Source organism: Nipponia nippon, unplaced genomic scaffold (assembly GCF_047370975.1).
Source record: "Nipponia nippon isolate SJK-2023a ecotype South Korea unplaced genomic scaffold, ASM4737097v1 scaffold_5, whole genome shotgun sequence".
Lineage (NCBI taxonomy): Eukaryota > Metazoa > Chordata > Aves > Pelecaniformes > Threskiornithidae > Nipponia > Nipponia nippon.
In genome coordinates, this window is record NW_028262369.1 from 60,224,256 (window position 1) to 60,244,818 (window position 20,563).

The 20,563-nt window shown below is 50.7% G+C and overlaps 1 protein-coding gene across 3 annotated transcripts in view; it reads left to right on the forward strand.

The window, feature by feature from the left end:
- The first annotated feature begins 2,106 nt into the window (after nucleotides 1-2,106).
- Nucleotides 2,107-20,563, forward strand: part of RAMP1 (receptor activity modifying protein 1) — a 30,409-nt gene continuing 11,952 nt past the window's right edge. The window contains exons 1-2 of one of the 3 annotated variants that reach the window (XM_087730292.1): nucleotides 2,571-2,677; nucleotides 6,774-6,828. In XM_087730292.1, the coding sequence (XP_087586418.1) occupies nucleotides 6,786-6,828 (43 nt within the window). In that variant the 5' untranslated portion in view covers nucleotides 2,571-2,677; nucleotides 6,774-6,785. Of the gene's footprint in view, nucleotides 2,358-2,537; nucleotides 2,678-6,773; nucleotides 6,829-20,563 lie in introns of those variants that run through there. The other 2 variants (XM_087730291.1, XM_087730294.1) reach the window with 2 other exon arrangements.

Sequence of the window (20,563 nt, forward strand, 5' to 3'; positions counted from 1 at the left end):
AAGATTATATATTTTATTTTACTGTACTAATTTCTTTTGTGTGGTTCTTGAAGCTAGGAAACCTCACTCTTCTGTGTACTTTTGCAGTACATAGCAAAATTATTATAGCTTCTAGTGGTTTTGTGGGGTATTAAAACTGCTGATGTTCCTTTTATTTCAGTTTGTACAGTTGAGTGTGTACATGCAAAATTTACCTGCTGCTTTTTTTAGTTTGTTTTTTGTTTTTTTTCTCTTTAAGTAGATGGCTTTCCAATTGTGAAGAATCAAGCATCTCCCTTTGGAAGATTTTTGCCAATTCTATACTCCAGCTTGTTCCGGGATCGTAGTGTATTGTTTCATTTGTTTCAGCAGATCTTAATGAAAACTCATGTAGCATCACTGTATGATATGCAGTCTTATCCAAGAGAATATAACCTGAAGGTCAGTTTGTTTTTCTGTTTATGCAGATACTAAATGATTCTTCCCAGTTTTGTTGTTCCCCATAGTTGGTTCAAGCATTTCAGCAGGTTTCTCTCAGGTAGGAAGATCACACTTCAGTGAAGCAAGACTCCTCTAATACCGGCAGGGCTTTTCTAGGCTGAAGTACACAACCCCCAGTTCTTGCCTGCCAGTTAATTTTAGGTGTGGTGGTAGCTGCTAAGATGTTAATAAATAGCCAACACGCTTGTGCTTTCCAGATAATCTGATTCTGAATAGTCTGTAGAAATTCCGTGTGTCCTTTGAATACCAGGGAGGCACGGGGGAGGCAGCGAGGGCTTCATTTGAGAAAACCAGGCTTGGGAGCTGGCAGCGCTGGTGGACGTGGTTACGTAATCCCGTGCTGCTGCAGCAGCAGCGCTTGCTCGGGAGCAGAGTCATCGCGTGCTCATTTTTGACTCAGAAGCGTGTTGCAGACTGCAGAATAGGGATACGGCCAAATGTTTCCTTCAGGATGAAGCCTAGATTTTAATTTTTATTTTTTTTTTCCGCCCACAACATGGCATTTTGTTGTCTCATATTCCACTTCTGTTGCTGCAAGCAGAGGATGGGCTTCTAAATCCTCTTTTTGTGTCCTATGGCCTGGTGTAGTGGAAAATACACGCTCCACGAGACTTTTGGTTTGGGTTGATACAGGGGGGAGGAGGAAAGCTGGGAGTATCCAGTCTTTCATGTTTGCGTGTGTCGTTACTGTACAGAAGGGGTCTAGATTTTAAATCCTCTTCTGGTAAACGAAGGAAAGGCAGCTTAGGTGTACGTGTCTGGTCAGGGGGTGAGGAGAATTATCCTTGATTGACGCGGACAGGCTCATGCTGTGATATTGTACGACAAGACTGTACATTGCTGTTGTCCATCTCTGTCTCTTTGTTGTACTTTGTTCTAGATCCTGGCTGCATTTGCTGCTGAAAATAGCAGCCTTACTTATCTGTGAATAAAGGTTAAAATTCCTTCTTCAAAAAGTTGTGCTAGTGTTCTGCTGTTTCCAGATCTCACCCGTTCCCTCTCCTCTTAGCAGAACGACTGTAGGTAACGCTTTCAGAGCCTTGTCTTCAACAGCCAGTACTGCAAACTTGGTCCTGAAGCTGCAGGTGGGGCCTCAACTTTGGTTTCTTCCCTGTTTGTATCAAGATGAAAGCAGGCGTAGGCTTTGTGCTACCACATTATTAATAGCAAATGCTGCCCTTTGTGATCCCCAGACTTGACTCTGTAATTAGGCAGGTGTTATTAATAGTTTAGGGTAGAACTGGCTGTCTGGCATGCAAGCAGTTCTGTTTCTGTTGGGAAAGCAGAAATGGGTATGATATGAAACACCAAAGTTAAGCACACTGTGGTGTTCAAGTTTTCTTGTTTCTTGTTCTCCCTTTGAAAGGAGGAGCTAACTTAAAATGTGAAAGAACCACTTTGTGGGGTGGTGGCCTCCCTGCAGCTGGAGCCTTTGCTCACGGGGATGATATGCTCCTAGTCGCATATCCTGATCCTAAACGTGCTCCTGAAGAGCCCGAGCAGGCACTCTTGTGCTCAGGCACAAATTCAGTTATCGGCTGCAGGTGGAGCTGTACTAGCTCAGTAATGATTTTCCACTTGGTAAAAAAACCCACAAAACATTTCTTTTCCTCCTAAAATTGCGTTACGCTCTCTGTGTTCATATTCAACACTGTAAAAAGAAAGGGAAGGTATGGTTTTTCGCCTCAGGCTAGAGAGATGGAGATGGAAGGAGGGCTAAGGAAAATGTGCGAGAGAAAAAAGCATTTCCCCGTGCTTTCCTCCTGAAGGGTGTCTCTGGGCTCCCACCTGCCCGTTCCGGGGCGAGGAGATGGAGATAACGCCGTCTTGCCCGGGCACGGCCATCTCGGCTGAAGCCTGCCGAAGCCCTCAGAAAGGTGACCTGCCTTCCGTCGTGCTTTCTACTGCACAACAAAAAGGCCGTGGAGCAGCGGCCCCGCCGAGGAGCGAAGCGGGGGAGGCGCAGGTGGCAGGCGGGGCGGCGGGGCGGCGGGGCGCGGGGCCGGCCTGGGCCCGCCCCTGCGCGCAGGGCCGGCGGCGCCGAGCCCACCCGGCCGCCCCGCTCCTTCCCCCACGGGCCGCCGGCAGCCCGCCGCGGCCGGGGAGGCGGCGCCCCGCAGGCGGGCCGGCTGCGCGGGGCAGGGCGCGGCGGCGGAGATGGCCCTGCTCCCCCGGCGGTTCCTCTGCTTCGTGCTGGGTGAGCGAGTGCGCGGCCCCGGGAGCAAACTTCCCCGGCCGCCGCTGCGGCGGGTGGGTGCCGGCGGCGTTGGCGGCGTTCCTGCGGGGCGGTGGCAGCGGCAGCGGCAGCGGGAGAGGCTCCCCTGGAAGCCCCGGCGCAGCCCGGCGGTGGCGGTGGTGGCTTGCGGGGCGGGCGCGGGAAGTCCTCTGCCCTCCGGAGCCGGGCCGCGGGGAGCAGCGGCGGGTCGGGAGGTGTGCGCTGCCTCTGCGCTGAGAAGGGGCGTGCAGCACCGGCCGCCCCCTCCCTCGCTTCACCAGCGCCCGCTGACCTGTTTAGTCCTCGAGTCTGTGAAGTCTCCAGCTGGGCTTTGCTGGCGACACAGAAAGCGGGTGGAAATTAAAAGGAGAAATCGTTAGGAAGCACGGGGAAATAGTAGAACATCTAACTTGGCCGCTAAATATGTCAGATAACCACGCTATCAGAGACAGCCTGTGTTGTGTGAGATTTACTGAGGCATGCTTGTGCCGGGAGACATCCTTTGCCATTTGTTTCAAAAGTAGAAATTAATTACTAAGAGACTGATTTAGGAGTCTCTGTTTTCCTATTTCTCAGCCACAGGGAGAGAATGCAGCCAGAAGTGCTCGTTCAAGCAGGCGTTTCTAAGCTGAGGTCGGGTGTTCTGGGTTTAGCAGATGATTGACTTAAAATTGGTTTGGAAATTCTTGTGTTGCCTGATTATTTTCACGGGGCGCAGCGTGCCCTTATTTCTTTGATGTCCCTAGCATTTCAGATGCAACAGGTGGAGACTTGTGCTGTGCTTGTAACCTGTGTATCTGCAGCAGAAAGCTCAGAAGGATCGCGTATTGGTACTTGGTGTAAGAAGTGTGTTTATTTACGGTTACTTAAAACGGGAACCATGTACCCTCATCCTAACGCTGATCTTCCGTGAAGTCAAAGTGCTCTTTGAGGAAGCATGGATTTCTCTTTCCTCCCCTTCCTTCTCTTGCCGCTTTTCTCCTCTAAACCCTGGTGAATAATGCATTGAGCTGTGCTGCATGTAATGGTCTTATCTGTACCACGTAATTAACTATTTACTACTCTTTAGCTGGAGGTCATTCACGGGGAGAAGGCCATGCTGTTACACAAATCACATTCTCCGGGCTCGCTTGCGGGGAAAGGCTCCCGGTCCCTGGCTGAGGAGGGAGCAGTCCCACGCAGAAACCTGTGGCTGATACTGCTGCCTGGGAGCGCTAATTCCTGCTTAGTTAGGATTTATCTCTGCTTTGTTTTCCCAGTCCCTTTCCCCTTTTCCTGCCCCTTCCTCCTCTTGGTTTGGGCACTGTAACTTTTGAAAGTGAAGAGAGCAGGATTTGGTGATACTCCAGGCTGCTCTTTTCCATCTCCAGGAGGCTCAGTTGCAGCAGGACGTCTGCCTCTGTGCAAGCCACTTAACCGTGATAGATGACAGATAATCGTGGTGTCGAGTGGTGGATGCGTTTGTCTTTTGCTGCATCTTCGTCCTGCGATTTTTTTTTTTTTTTGAGCACATTCTGCACTGTTTAAAAAAAAAACAAAGAAAAACAACAAAAAAACCTGTTTGTGTCTTTCTGCTTTATGGCCCCGCACACAGACAGGGCTGCGCTGCTCAACACCAGGTGTTAACACTCCCGTGGGGAGCATTGTCCCTGTTCCTGCAAATCGTGCCACGCACCGTTGCAGCCTGTGGACAGGCAGCAGGTAGGGAGGATCAGTTTTATGGCTGTGTGTTGGCGTTTTTACTGCTGGCTTGTGAACCCTGCCGCTGCCTTGGGACATGCTCTCAGTCAGCTGCCTTTGTCACTAAAGCACCTTGCTTCGCAAATTGTTGAGGGCTTTATGAACGATGAGTGTTGGGTGGTGGCTTATGATGCTCTCCTCCCCAGATCTGTACTTCTGGAGATGTGTCTGTAGGCAGCTCACCCTGAGCTCAGGGGCTTCACCAAGCCTGGTCCTGCCCCAGCTCCTCCTTGCTGTGTTTAGCTGCGGTCTGCTGCTGCAGCCCACAGCAGGTTGCAGAAGTGGTCTGGGGAGGCTATCTTTCTGTTTCAAAAGAAATAGATACTGTTCAAGATGCCCAGATGGCATCCAGAATAAAACAGGAGAAGCAAGGTTAAGGCTGATAGTGCATTGTTGTGCCTTTGTTGAGTTGGTCATTTCTGCTTCAAGTCAGAGTACAGCAACTTCTGCCACGGGTTGGGAGCATCCTCCCTGCCTTGTGACCGCAGCCTCTGCAGGACTTCTCGGTGGTGGGGACCCAGCCCCTGGCCTAAAGCTGTGAGAGCCGTACTGCCCGACTGGAGAGCTTTCCCCTGGCAGGTCAAAGCTGTTGACTCCCCGATTTGCACGCAGTCTGGGCCACGAGAGGATGGCACAGATCCTCTCCATGCCACTGGAACCCCCCAGCTGTACTGAAGCCGGGGTTCAGATCTTGGCAGGATCAGCTGAGCTTTCCTCGTATGCAAGGAAAGCCTCTTTCTTAAAGCTCAAGCCTTTCTCTTAAAGCTCAAGCTTTAAGCAACTTTGCAGCTGGCTGTGGAGTCCTAAAAAAGCAGTGATGGTCACAGTATCAACTGCCTAAAAATAACCCTGGTCTCATTCAGCAGGCCTGAGATCCAGCTGTATCACAAGGTAACCACTTCCATTAGAGGTAAAATTAGGCTTTTTCTGGTTTTTGGCTGCGGTTCCCTGCAGAGGCTGCTCAGAGATGAGGGAACAAGCCATGCTCTGCTCATCGTTACCGGGAGAGGTGATGATTAGCACCATGCTCTGCTCTGCAGCCTTACTTTGGTATTTAAGGGGTTACCTGAGGGCTGGGTTTCACAAGAAGACTCATTATTGCTGGTGATGATGGATGAAGCAGGATTATGGCTTGCGAGCCAGGTCAAGGTCGCGCAGCTGAGGGTTAACAGGCAAACCCTGTTAGTTCTGCTAAACCCCATGCAGGTTTGCAGAGAGATGGGCCCCCATCGATGGCACTTCTGCTGCACCTGTGTGCTATGGCCAGGGATGCTGGCTGGCGTGAGAAGGGCTGGCTGGTGCTTGATGCTGTTGCTCGCAGAGCTGCGGTGCCTCTCACAGACGTGCTAGCAGGTGGCTGGAGATCCCTCGGGGACGGATGTTCCCTACGCCGGCGTTTGCTGTCGCTTCCTGTGCCCATTTCTGCTGGCACGCAGTGCTGTGCTGCTTTGGTTTCTTTCAGGTTTAGATAGCTGTATTACTGAAAGAGATAAGAGGGAATTGCAAATAAGGCCAGTAAAACATTAATATCATATTGACTCCCTGCATCTTCTGTATGAGCTGTACAGCATTATGCTTGCATATTCTACAGAAAATGATGCTTTCTTAAAAAACAAAACGGTTATCGGCAGTTATTTATGATCTCTCCTTGAAAATACGAAATTACAAGTGCCTTTGTATCCTCTGTTCGGCTGCTGGGACCTCTGGAGTTGGGAGAAAACATAGCAACTTAAAACCTTTGGAGTTCTTCAGAGTGGTTTAAATTGTCTTAACTCCACATATAAACATCGTGACTTTGATCCTTTGACTTTGGTCCAAGATGCTTCCAGGAAAGGAGGCGGCCGTGAGAGGGGATGCTTTGGGTTTTCTGTACATACCTGGGTACCTCTATATTTCCTTTGCCCTGTAACCGTCCTTAAACCATTACGCCTTACACCTTAATACCATCAATCAGTGCTTTGCAGGCTGTAGTCAGCTGATCACTTGAATTTCCTGGACTCAAAAATAATAGTAATAAGTAAAAATTAACATTAAAAGTAACAAGAAAGAGAAACCTCTGCCTGTTGGTAGGAGCAGCTTTGCGACACAGGCAGCTGCACCACTATTGCAAAATTTTGCAGTGCGTTAGGATTATTTGTGTCTTCCTTCACCCCAAAACACACTCGGTAATGCCTGTGTGTTATTTGAGCTCGAGCACCTCTTTTAGCAAAATACTTAGTCTTGCTTTAAAGACTAATTGAAGGCTACCACGTCTCTGGGAAAAATCCTCCTAAATATTTAGAGCGTGTTGTGTTATAAATCCCTGACAATAAAGTAAAACGTTCCTCCTCCCTTTCAGAGCATCTCTGAGATGGAGAAGACTCAAGACTTCCTATACATTAAAAGAAAAACATGTGAGTAGTGCAAAAGAAATTACTTCCACTGTGTAATTTCACGTACTGCTCCCATATGTGCCAGCTCTATTCCTATAGAAACGAGTGGCATATGGGTTTGGTCGGCTGGATGCAGGCTGTGTTATCTGGTCAGGAAGCCACTTGGCTTTGAGAAATTGAATTGCATTTATTAACTCTGAAATGCTGTTGAATTAAACAGCCATTAAGCACCGACACTGTAATCTCATATTTGTAATGACCCTGGAGGTTGTGGGTAATGAAAATATAAATGCCATGACCTGGGATGAAATTAGAGACCTCATAATTGCTAAAAATGGGGTTGGCATCCTTCATGTTTTCAAAGGGCTGGAAATAAGTATCGGGTCATTACAGAGTTAAGCGAGGTCTTGGAAACCTGCAGGTGGAAATCCGGAGTTATTGCTCTGTGCTAGCAAGTTCGTTCTGCCTTCCTAACTGGCTGCAAAGTCTGGCTCTGTCAGTCTTAGCAGGCACGTTTGTGGAGGTTTTGGCCCCAAGGCGATGGTTGTGGTCGCAGCCCTTGCCGGTACAGACCGCACACTGAGCGAGGACTGAAAACACCATGGGGCAGCGCTGGGCTGGGGGAGAGGAGCATTAACTGCTTATGTAGGGGGTACGCAGTGTGTTTCAACTTGGTCAAATAGCTAAATACCTTTTTCTCTTCTAAAAGAAAATAATGGCTAGGGTTTGCTGTGTGCCTTCCCACTGTGGATAGGTGAGTACCGGGGAATCCTGAGCCCGGGGTGCTGTTGCTCTGCCATGGTGGTGCTATGGATGCTGCCTACGAGCTCAGTGCTTTTAATCAGCAAATCCAGTAATGAACCTGCTTAATGGTTTCAGTCCCTTGTCTCTGTGTTTCTACAGCTTAAGCTTTTGGGGATTTAAAACTACAGCCTTACACCTTGGGGAAGCATCTCAGTGGGGATCTGTGCCGGGAAACAGGCAGCAGCCTGGGTGAAAACCTCTGGCAGTGCTGAATTTCAACTGAGAGCGGGATGCAATCTGTCTGGGCTTCCCTGTATCCTTTAGGTAACGCTTGTTGGGAAAACGGCAGCGCTCTGTGTGGGTGAGTTGCAGAGAAGTGCCATCTCTGCACGTTATTCAGCTGGAAGAAAAGAAAACTGCATCAAGAAACCTCTGTTAAAAAGGAAAATAAATTGTTCCCGGGGTGCTCACGTGGCTCAGCAACAGATTTTAGTCTGGAAACTGTATGTTGAAAGTATTTAGTCAAGCTACTGTTCTTTGCAGCCTGTGATGAATGCACCAACAAGACGGTGCAGCTATTTATTTTGGTTTTCTCCCTAATGAGTTTTTATATTTATTTGTTGTGTGCTTCTTTATAGGTGATCTGTTTGAGTGAATAACATTTGCCTGGGAACCAATTTTTTAATCTCAAAGGTAGTTCGATAAAATGCTTCATAGACCCATGTACCAGAATAATCCGCGTTTAACGCACACAAACCTGTTGAAACCTGAACCAACAAGATCGAAGCGTGTTATCTCCAAACCGATGCCGGGCACTTTTAACCTTGGTGTTAGTTTCCCTGTTCTTATTATAGCCTCAATCAACTGAAATAGCTTAAGGAAAAAATAGTCTGGGGGCGGGGGGAGAAGAGTGTGTTTGCCTTTAGCACGTTCTTGAGATCTTGAGCGTGGTGGCTGCTCATTTCTCTGTGGCTTTCTGCAACAAGACCGGCCCAGCTTTGAGACCCAGCTGACATGTGGCCTCTTTTGGCATCCCATGCTTTGTTGATGTTTTAAAAATAACTCTAAAGCACGGGTCTAACACCGGGTTAAGGTGCTGGGGTGACGATGCTGGGAACCACTGTCCTCCCCTGGTAGGCAGGAGAGAGGCGGCTGGTTCCTGGGGGTGCCCTCCCTTCAGCCTCTGGAAGGTGCATCCAGCCGCGTGGGCTATTTGTAAAAGATGGGCACACAGAATTAAATGGGGATCCCTGATTCTGCTCATCTAGGTCAGCAAGCAGGTATTTGATGGTGATAATGGTCAGACCCGATTTGAACTAGGAGTGAGTGAAGCCAGCAAAGTCAGGGCTGTACCATCCCCCATCTCCAGTGAATGTCTAAAACCTGTGTTTTTCCTCCATTAATTTAATCAAGGCAAATTATTTTTTAAAAGACCCCGCTATTCATTAAGGATATAATTATAACTAACTGCTCATGGCAGATTTTTCCCTCTCCTGATTTGCAGTCAGCCAGAAGTTGGTTTTCAGCATGCCCACGTTTTGATTCCCATTCTCCTTCCTCCCTCCTCAGCTGGTTTTGATTTTATTTTACTTACTAAATGAATTTTTCAGGGGAAAGAAAAGTATTTGTCATTCTGCCCTGTGCAGAATCAAGTGTAAGGGACATGTAAGATAAGTCCCATTCCTGGAAATGTGCTTGGCAGCTGTTAACAGATAACGAGGACATGCCATAACTTGTGCTGATACCTCTGGGAAACTGAGGCGAGGAGAGAAACTGGACCAGGGTCCTGGCTCTTTGAACAGCCTATTTCAGTGTATTTAGTAGTTCGTATTATTTAACAGCAAAAAGTGAATATATGGCAAAAAGTGAATCCCCTGAGACCCAGCTAAGCAGGACTGTCCTGCGCTGGGCGATGTGTTGCAAAGTACCAGAGTTTATTTTGCATTTTAATCAAATATCCTGCATCTTACAAGAGCCGTTATGTGGCAACCTGTATCAGAATGATGTTAAATTATCCTTCGTTTGGGGAGGGGTCATCTGTTGTGTTGTAGGTGCAGGAAAGCTGCTTTCTGGGGTGCTCCGTAGAATATTGAATATGGAAGAGGAATAGCAGAGTGCAGCGGTATCTGTGCTACCTGAGCATCTCCTGAGCATGGCAGGGATCCAGCCAGAGGGGCTGGGGAAACCGTTTTCTGTGGGCTTGTTGAGGCAATCACTTGATACTTTTGTGAGTTGCTATATCTTCCAGTAATTTAGTGCGTTGGAAGCTTTACACCATTCCAAAGCATTTCCATGTTTCTCAAATCCTCAGAAAACTGATCACTTTGACGTTTAGGAGAACTGGAGTTGTCCTTTCCATGCAGAACCTAAATGCCTTTAATCTGATTTATTAACTCAGCATAGAAAAGGGGGACTTCACCTAGTAGGACCCCACTCCTGGAACAGTTATTCCCCTTCATTTTATTACACAAAGCAAAATAAATAGATAGCTTTTTTTCCAGCCAGCACTAATGAGATATTTTGCATACAGCTGAGCATAATCATGAAACCCAAAAGGATATCCGAGGTTTTAATTTTGGCATCCTGTTGTGCCTGAGAAGGAACACAGTGATTTATCCATCAAGCTGATACTTTGATGATTTGTAGTTATTTAGTTTTTTGCTAGGATGGGGGTGTTTGAGTTTTTGCTATCATTTTATAGTTATCCCAAACATCACAAGAGGGCACAAAATAAACCGTGTAAAAATAAGTGCCAGTGAATTATTTGTTGAAGCTGAGGTAGGAGCCAGCTGCCTGAAAGCAATGCCTGTTTGGGGGCTTTTTTCTTTTTTTTTTTATTTTTTTTTTTTAAGCAAGTGCCTTATTAAGCTGCTGAGGCAGGACACTTTCAACCAGTGGATTTGATGGTATTTTTGTTAATTGGTGGTCGGGGTTCCCACTCAGGCCAGGCTGTGTGTTGGGAGGAGCAGGGACAGGGCAGCACGGGTCACCCACGGGCAGGGGGGATGGCGAGGCAGGAGCTCTGCCGCACCAATGCCGGGCAGGAGGCGGGTGGCGTTATCGGCAGAGGTGGGCAGGTGAAATCCTGCGTGGACAGGCTGAAGGCCATAGTGGTGTTCATTTCAGTTTCCCAAATCGTTTTCCTCCCTACAGACCTCCCACCCCAGGTGCAGGGGACCCCGTCTCCGGCTGCAGGACCCCCCAATGCCCGGGGAGAAGCACGAGCGTCTCCAAAAGGCACTTCAGGCCAGGTCCCTTGCACCGTGGGAAAGCAGCTGCTGGGGCTGGCAGGGCAGGCGCAGGTCCCCGGGGGGGACAGGCACAGAAGTCCCTGTTATTGTGTGGTCCCTTTTGCAGGCAGCAAGAGCCGGGATGCAGCAAGGAGGTGTTGTGCTGGGAAGAGAGATGAGGGCAAAGGACTCCTGACCTGTTTACCAGCTTCGTTAGCCTGCCGCTCACAAAGCGGCCCTAATTAGGGACGTAGCTATGGAGCTGATTGCCGGGTGCAGCGGCGCGTACTGCAGCCCTGCTTTTTGTGGGGCGGCGGGGTCTGGGTGCTGGCTCCAGCGAATGGGGACCGGAGCTGCTCCGCTCACCTCTCGCTGGGGCCGGGGCAAAGCAATTACGGCGCTCGGGTGCAACATGCTTTGGTAAAAACGTGGTGCCTGGTATTGCTTCAGAGTGAGTCTTAGATGGCGTGTTTATTGAACAATCATCGGGCTGCCAAAAAAACAGGTAGGGATGTAGTCCTGGGCAGAAACAGTAGCACTTTGGTGCTGTGTGCCCTGTTTGCAGGTACAGGGAGGGGACTGGGAAACGCAGCATGCTGGTACAGGGCTGCTGCAGTCATTGGGCTGGCGTTCGTGCTGAGAGTTGTGTCCGGCTGCTGGTGTGCAGCTGAGCTGGAGCCGATGCTTATTTGCGATCCGCTTGTTTCCGTTTGACCTTCTCCTGTTACTGCCTTTTATCGTAAATAAGTCTTCATGCCTGGTGATGTTTATCCCCAGAAGTGTTTCTGGAGCATCGTTGCGCTGCCTCCAGCCTGGCTTTTGCAAGGCGCAGCCCTCGTGCTGGCTCCACTCCCACACTCATCTGGGCCACGGCCCCCGAGAAGTGGGACTTCTGGGGATGCTCCTCTGGAAGCGGTGGTGGGCCAGTGCTGGCAGGACCGCCGCGTGCTCTTCAGACCCGCCACTTCATTCCCAAAGACATGGAAGCCTTTGGCCTCTTTGGAGGGCATCTGCTACCCGCGCTTTCCATGTGGCCAGGTCCCTAACAGGGGACTGTCCCCAGCCTGGCCGAGCAGGGACTGACTTTGTCTACTGATTCTGCATTCAGGTACCCTCTGTCTCTCAAGGCAGCAAGGTTTTACACTGACCCTCGCCGCAGCCCCTAGCACAGCACTTATGCTATGGCACCTTCTGCCATGGTGATCTCATTTTGCTGGGACTTAATGGGATTAGCAGGCAAGTATGTATTCAGGATTGGGGGAGGCTGTTTTGTGAGCAAGCCCAGATGGAGGGAGATGCAGCGCACAGACCTGGGGAGCCCAGGGGAGGCCCACAGCGATGCTCTGCCCTGGGACTCCAGTGCCTGCAGCTCGCTCCCCAAAGCAGCACGAGCATAGCCAGAACCATATGTGTGTTTTTCAAAGGAATATCTGTTTTCCTAAAATTAAGCTTTCCTAGACCTGTCTCTTTTCATTTAACACTTTTTCCCCTGCTGCAAGGCTTACCCCCACCCCCTGCAGCCTGAGTGACTTCTCTCCCATCCAAGTTTCCCAAGCCCTCGAGCCCTTTGAAAGCTTTTGTGGCTTCACGACAGTGAAGCTGTCGGACAGATAAAATATGGGGCGAGCCCTCTGTCAGCAGACCTCGCTGGGGAGCTCCGGCCATGCTTCGTAACCGCATCAGTGCCGTGCTTACAGACCGCTCCGTTCAAGTAGTAGCTGGGTAGTTTCCTTCTGCTGCTCCATCTGCAGCCCCCCAGGGCAGAGGGGAGGCAGGGAGTGGGGGATGCTCCTTCTCTTCTCCAAAGTGAGCAGTGGCAGCATGTCCAGGACATCCTGGGATCAGCCTCCTGGGTGCTGGGCAGATGCTCCCCCCACCTTCCAGCATCTGCTCTGCCTCTGAAATCCTTGCGTAGTGACTCAGCAGCATGTTGAAAAATTCCTGCTCTTTTTCAGCACATGAAAACCCCCAAATCCCATGAATTCCCCCTTAATTTACATCCTGAATGGCTATGTTGGGAAGGAAAATCCTGTGGATTAAGGGACGATGTCACAACATGCCAAGTGAACAAGCAGGAGGCAGCATCTGCCTGGTTTGGGGACCCAAGGATGCTCCAGAAGCATCAGGGAGCGGGTTTGGGACAGAGCAACTCTCTGAATTAATGCTGCTGGGATCAGAAATACCCTTCTCACCTTAAACGAGATGGTGGGCAACTGCTTTGGGTGGCCAGTGAGTCCCTCTTTGTCCTGACGTCCCTGAGCCTGAATCCAGCTGCGTGCCTGTGAGTTGCTGGTGGAGGGGACAGGCTCTTCCCATGGGCTCGCCCGCTGCCTGCCAAGCACCTGCCATCCCTACAGCGATCGGGAAATAGGAGCATCTCTGCAAGGACTTCCAACACCTCCACGTATTTTTGAGGTCCCTAAACTGGATGTGGGGAGCCTTGTGCTTTTCTGTGGTGAAAGCAGCAGCAGCTCATCCAATCGTGCATGGATAAATGAAGTTTTTGAGATGCTTGAAGTGCTACGTATCATCCCTTTTCCTTGGTCAAATGTATTTGGTCGGAGGTGGTGGCAGGGTAGCTCTGGCAGCTGCAGGCCTGGTGGGTAGGTGGCCGTGGGCTCCTTTTCTGCCTGTTAAATAATAATTACGTCTTTTTTGCATCTCCAGGTGCTTTACAGAAGAGACTAAGATGATGGTCCTTGCCTGCAGTTGAGGAGAGGGAGGTGCCTTGAGTTAAAAGCTGTTTCTCGGGGCAGGAGAGTGCCTTGAGCAGGAGGACTGTTCCCCGGGAGGGCAGCGTGGAGAGCCGCGTGCTTTCCTCCCACCGTGTTTGCTGGGCTCAGGAGGAAAAGGTGTCCTGAGCTGTAATGCAATGCTTCTCTAATCTGGGCTTGGAAATCACCACGAAGGAGATGCTGAAAGCCTTCACAGATGTTCCCCTGCAGTGGGCTGGAAGCGAGAGGGAAAGATGCTGGAGATGAAATATTGCCAAGCTTGGAAGGGAGGAGGGGACCAGAGGAGCTGCCTGGGGAGAAGTTGGGCTCAGTCTTCATGGGATGGGATGGGATGATCCTGTGCTGGTGGTGGGGCTCAGGCAGGCTGCTTGAGGAGGGGACAGGTCTCTGTCTCCCCCATGATGGCCTGCAGAGTTTTGGTGCCTCCATCCATCTCGCTATTCCCAAGCCACTGCACAGCCCTGACAGCCTGAGGAGATGCTGCCGGATCCCAGCAGCCTGGGGCCTGACCCAGCTGGGCAGGGAGGAGAGGCTTTAAAAATACATTCCCCGTGCAAAATGGGGACAGAAATAGCATCCCCTACCAGGGCTCAGAGGTTTCGTTTGACTGCGGGGGCACATCCCAGGCTGTCAGCAAGCAGAGGTGTTAGCAGATAGCTCCCTCCTTTCTGACAGAGAAATAAATAGTGTTGAGCAAGCTACCCTGTTGTTCCCCGACACCAACATCTACATTTTTCTGCCCACCCAGCTCCAGCCGAAGGGTGTTACACGGTTGCTAAGCGCCAGCTTTGGTTTTTGCTGGTGAACCAATGGAGCATTTGCAAACTCTGCAGCCTTTGCTGAGCTGGCAGCTGCCCGAAGCAGCCCTGGCAGGAGGTATATTTTTAAGCAGGGGGTGCCAGCCCCTTCCTGGGGGTTATGGGGCTGCAGATGCTAGAAGGGGCAGTTGTGCCCTTCTTCCTGCTTCTCCCCAGCTGGCGTGCATTACTTCCCCTCTCTCTCATGTTTCTTGGCATGAGGTTTCTTGTGCAAGACCTGAGCTTCCTGCTAGGTTATGCAGTGGTTTGGTTTTTAAGCCCTATCCGGAGCTGTACCCCATGGGGGTCTTCAGAGCCTGGTGCAGAAGGTGCTCCTCGGATGGGTGAGCTGCAGAGGAGGTTGGTCCCCAGCGCCGGGCTTGTACCTCTGTTGGGGCTCAGCCTGCTTTTTGGAGAAAGCATCTGACTTCCTAATACCACCATGGGGGCCAGAGGCTACGTACAAAGTGGCAGGCTGGAAGTGCCCCCGTGCCCAATGTGGCTCTGTCTGGGGAGCACAAAATCAGGCTTAGGAGAAGGTGTGGGTAGGTACAGGCAGGCAGTCAGGGAGGTCCCCGGGGCAGGTTTGCAGTGACGCTGCCAGTTCCCATGTCAGCAGCTTGCGGGTGCCAGCCGGAGCCCAGCTCAGGCCTTTACGTGTGAGCACTGCTAGGAGCGGTGGGTTTATTTTTAGTCCTGCGAGCACTTGCTCTGTCCCCCGCAAAACCATCTGCTGCCTCCAGTGGGGCTGGTTTGTTGGCTTTGAGTCAACAAAGCAAAACCCCTCCCAGGTTTTCCATTTATTGGCCGCAAACCAGGATGTTTTTCATGCTCATCTTCTGCCTCCTGCCCCCATGTCCTCTCCCCACCCTCCCACGAGTCTTTTGGATGAGGAGTCTTGGGCCGAGTCTGATTCTTCCCTCAACTTCGTGCTTCAGTCGGGCAGAGCACCGGGGTGCCGGGAGGGGACTCGCTCTGATGCGACCTGGGGATGCTCCCAAGGGTGCCCAAGCCCCTTTGCAGGGAGTACCAGATGCTCACCAGGCTTAAGATGAAAACTGGAGCTTAATTATGTTGAGTTACTGATCAGCAGTGGACGTGGTGCCTCTGCTGAGTGAAAGCGAAGATGCTGAGAAATGCACTTGGTGAGGACCAGCTCAGCTGGTCTGTTTGTAAATGTGGGTACCAACATGAAGGGAAGGGTTGAAAAGCAAAATGAGGCAGCCTGAGGCTAATGAATGTGTGCTCCCCATGTACAGAGTGGCTTTCAAGGCTTCCCAAGGCTGTGCCTGCAAAATCCCCCCGCTCAAAACCTGGGGGCTGGGGTCCCCACTGGAGGTTTTTGTCACCAGGGTGAGTGGCCCAGCAAGAGAGAGCTGTGAGTCTGACGTGGCCAGGGGATGTTGGCCATGAGAGAGTGGGACAAAATGAGGTTTGGGTTTAGCCACAAGCGACCGTCTCCTTCCCAGCATCATTCCCAGCCAGTGAGTACCTGGTTTGGCAGCATGCAGTACGTCTGTCCGACTGGGCTTTATGTGGTTTAATCTCATACGTTTGTACCTGCTGGGGCAGGATTCATCCCGCTGGATGGCGACGTGGCAAAGGCAGGGCTCAAAGCGTGCTCAGCAAATGAGCTCCAGGTTTCCAGCTTTTGTTGGGTTTTGTTTTGCAACCAGGTCCAAACCACGAGGCTTGTTCTCAATAAAACAGAGCAAACAACCACACCAAAAAGGAGGGGAAAACAGACTGTTTTCATCTCAGGCTTGTTGAGAGAGCTAATCATTTCACAGGGGGGGTCACAGCATTTGGGAGAAGCCCAGGAGAAGATATTGGGATGTTTGTTCTTTGAGCCCAGAACTTTGCTGGTGCCCAGGTTTAGCTACGTGTGGCTTGTTCATTGCCAGCCCTGCTGTGAGTGTCATTTTGCAATTATCTGCGATCCTTTGGGGTTTAATGAGGCCTCTAAGCTTTCAGATGAATAACTAGCTATTTTCTGCTCTTTGCTATGAAGCCATGAATGGTTTCCACCAAAAAAATCCTGCCTGTCCAGCTATAGTCAGGATGGTCTGGGGACTACTCTGCACACAGAGTCAAATAGTTTCATCCTTCATCCAACACCATCAAGGAGTGTCGTGGGCTTGGGGGAGTCAAGCTCCTCTGTTTTGTAGCAGTGAGCTACAGCCGTGCTGGGTGGGACTGGCAGCCCCTCCAACAGCACCCAGTGGGTGCCACTGAAAGGGTTCACAAATTAGGGTGTCTCCAGTTCCCATCCTATATAAGAGCCTCCATCAAGGGCTTCCTTCTTGGATGAGACTGCAAACGGGGGGTACAGTCCAGGCGCTGGGTGAGGAGCCTTCATCTGCAGGAGCCACGTGGCCGATGGCTTGGGGCTGGCCCGGCTGTGTCTGGAGAAAGCCAGCAAGCCCAGAAGGACACAGCGTGTGAGTCCAGTTTGGTGGGATCTCCCCGAAAACCAGACTGCCTTACTTGGGACTCACTGCCCAAAACTCTCCGTATATTCCCAGCGCGCACGTGTGTCGGGCAGCATCCAGAGGTCGAATGGCAGAGGGCTGGGGCAGCAAGGCTTGCAAAAAATGCCAACAGGCTCTGTCATAATGCCTGGGAACCAGGTCCGTCAACACTGGCATCACTTTGACCTCCTGTGCCATGCCAGCCTGAAATGCTCATCTGTTCTCAGGCTCCGCGGTCCTGAGTGCCTCCACCTCCCCTTGGGGTTGGTTGCGTGTCCCAGCAAGACGAGCCTAAGAAGTCCCAGAAGACTGAGGAGAAAATGGCCGGAGACCAAATTACGCAGAGGGTACGGTGATGTGAAATGAAAAACTTTTCTTGTAGAGAAAGCTCAGGACTTTCTGCTGGTGAACCATCACTGTGGCAAGTGTGCGGACTCTGCAGCAGTGGCAGGAGGAGAAGGAGGAGGTGGTGTCCACCAAGTTGTTTTCTGGAGCTGTGAGCCCAGAGCTCTTGGCCCAGACTCCAGCTATAAGAAGTGCAACGGAAGAAAGTCCAGTTATTTTCCTGAAATTTTTTTAGCAATTCAGGGCCAACAACATTTTTCTGCTGAAGTACATGAATGATTTGGGGTTTTTTGCAGCTAACCCTCCCTCAGTAAGCTGAACCCTGGTAGGCGTTTTCTGGGACTCTCCAGGACATCAGTCCCAGGGCAATCAAGAGTATCTGGGATGCCTGAAAAAGCCTTCCCTCCAATCACTTCCTCACCGCTGCTCTCCGGGTGTTCCCTGTGAGGAGGCAAATTAAGGATCCTTAAAGTTATGTCTTTTAACAGGCAATCAGTGCTCCTCTCGGCAGGGAGGGGTGTTCATCAACAGTCACACAGGTCCTCACGGTGAGGTAAGCATCACATCGGATGGTGCTGCCTTCCAGCAGAAGACGTCTTTGCATGCAGAAGGCAGCGCGCACACAAGGATGAAATTTTGACAGCTCGCAGTGGTATCACCTATATGGATGCACAGGCTGGGGAGACAGGCGAAGACGGAGATAACCCCTTGCTCCGTGTCTAGGCGGCACCTAAAGACCAAGCAGGGCTTTGGAGGTACCACATGGCTCCAGTGGGATGTTCCCAGGGGACCACTGTGCTCCCGCAGCTCCCAATGCCGTTTTTCCCAAGGGAACGGGAGTGGCAGGGGCATGTAAGACGAGAGCTCTTGGAGGCAGCTCAGCCTTGGTATAGTGGGGTTTTGGAGCTCATTTATTCAGCAGCTCCTTACAGCCTTCACAAATGGATGCTGCTAAGTACAGAGACGTGACCGCTCCAGAGCTCAGTTATTTACAGCTCACTGCAGCTGACTTACGCCGCCTCTGTCAGCAGGGCTGTGAGGGGGGAAGGAAAACCTTCTGGAATGAGAGCCAGGAGATACAAAAATCCCTTCTTGCTTTTCTTCCTCTGTTGTTACAAACCCTGACCCCGTCCCAGCCTGACGTGTCAATAAATATGGGTTTGGGGGAAATCTGGGAAGCAGCAGGGAAATATCCGTGGGCTTAGGTGGGGACCATGTGGAAACGTGGCAGGAGCTTCTCCTCGCTTTGACCTTAAAATGTGCATTTAAAGCTAAAGCCAGTTCTCCTCAGCCAGCTGAAAACAAAAGAGCTTTTCGGCCTCGCTGTGGCCAGCTCCACCCTTGCAGCATTTACACGACGGGCTCTGTTGAGCCTTTTTCCTCTTGGATGCTCTTTGCCTCTGATGTATAAAACAAAAGAACCCTTCACGATGTTAAAAATCAAATGTCCTCATGAAATGTCTCAGTCATTGGCTGATGGGTCTGGTTTCCCCAGTCCCCCAGGGAAAAGGATTTGCAGACAGACTCCACGTGTAGGTATGGGAGATGTGGGAGAGACGTCTTCCAGGAGCGTGGTCTCTGCACTGCTCCTGGGGGTTACCAAGCCAAGCCTTGGCTGTCGGCATCTGCAGTGTTCACTGCTGCAGAAGGCAAGGCCTCACGGGGAAGGCAGAGCTCATGGAGAACATTGTGAAGAGCTGGCAGGGAGGAAAGAAAGGTGGTGCTGTGCCTGCAAAGGACCTTCAGAGCTGAGACAAGAGGCAGGAAGAAAGTGCAAGCATACAAGTCACACGCTCGGGGATGACGAAGCCTGTGCTCTGGCTCTCTCCTGGCTGCCCACACCTGTACTCAGCCCACGGCCACGTCCAACCCAGCAGCATCTTTTGAGCTGCTTTGATTGGCAAGTGCTTGAAGCTCCGTGGGTTTTTGTTTTCACTTGGTTTGGGTTGTTTTTTTTCTTTTTCTTTTAATAGTAGGGCTCATTTTCATGCTGACTACCAGATATATGTGGCTTGCAGCTACTCAAGCAGGTGTTCCAGCCCGTTTGTGGTTCTCAGTTGCTTCATCCCCATGGTTTATTTAGTGTTGCTCCTTTTTCCACCCAAGGTAGAGCTGCCTGTTAAGGTGTTTTCCTCTAGGTCCGTTCTGCAGGAGAGCTGCGTGGTCATCAGGAAATGTCTGGGCATCTCTAAGGATAGTTGTTTTTGTGATACAAGTGATGATTTGTCTCTAGGCTCATCCCTGCTGGGGATGCAGGGGAGGAGCAAAGCCAGGCAAAGGGCAGCCTGGCCATGCTCAGTTAACTTCTCTTTCTTCGTGTGCTGTATGGCTGTTGAATTTCTTAAAGCAGTTTTGTCTTCCTCCATTTCTCTCCATGCTTTCCATCTCTCACTCATTTCTGCCTGGCTCTGTTGCTTCCTTTGCTCCTCAACCCCCTTGGCCACTTGTCCAGCTGCTTTTTAATCTGTTTGCCTCCCCTGCCCTCCTTTCTACCCTTATGCAGCTCTCTCCTGCTCCACACTCGATGTGTTTGCCAGCGGCGTTTTCTCTGCAAGCTGTTTGTCTGGCTGCGTAATGTTTGCAGGGTGCTTGTCCTTCGCAGTCTGGTGCACGGTCTTCACTGAGGGGTGACCCCGCGGGGTGGCACCTGAACCTCCCTTGGATGCTGGTGCTCACTCAGCCATGTCACTTGTTCACTTGATTCATCTGAATTTGAAGGGATGAGACGGGGAGAAAAGCCTCCCAGCCATCAAATGTCCTGAGTTCCCACCCGTTACCATAGGATGCTGGTACCTAAGCGCTCCAAGGATTTGGGGGCTGCAGAGGGACCGCTCAAGGAGGGCATCCCCCAGGCAGGAGCTGCTGGTAATGTCCCATGGCTTTCATATGCAGACTACTAAATAAGTAGCTAAATTCTGTTTTGTTAAAAAATAAGATAAAAATAAAGCCCCACTCTTTTGCGCAGAGTTATTCGTGCGTAGCAAAAAATAGAGCTGGTATGCGATGCCTGCCTGCAATGTACTCCAGGAGCTGCAAAGGCACTAGCTGGCACTTTGGGACCAAGGGAAAGATATTATTTATAGCTAGGCTCAGTAAATCATTCCACCGAAGGTTTTCTTTCTTCGAGCCCGCTCCCTCTTCCCTTTGCAGCATTACTGTCCTTTTCCCTTACCACTTGCTAGCAACATTGCACTAATTGTGCACAAACTTGTAGGGAAGTAAGCGGCATCTCTTCCTTCTCTGGTCCCAAACCAGAAGGCACTGGGTGACAGGGGCTCATACCCAGAGGTGAATTAAATCAGCGCCATGAAGCCAGAGATGAATCTCACCACACTTGTCCCTGCGCTCCATCAGAGATGGATATTTGTTTCCAAGTGTGGCACCATGCAGATAATTTTTAGAGGGTCCTTTGCTCACCAGCAGGGATCTGGTTG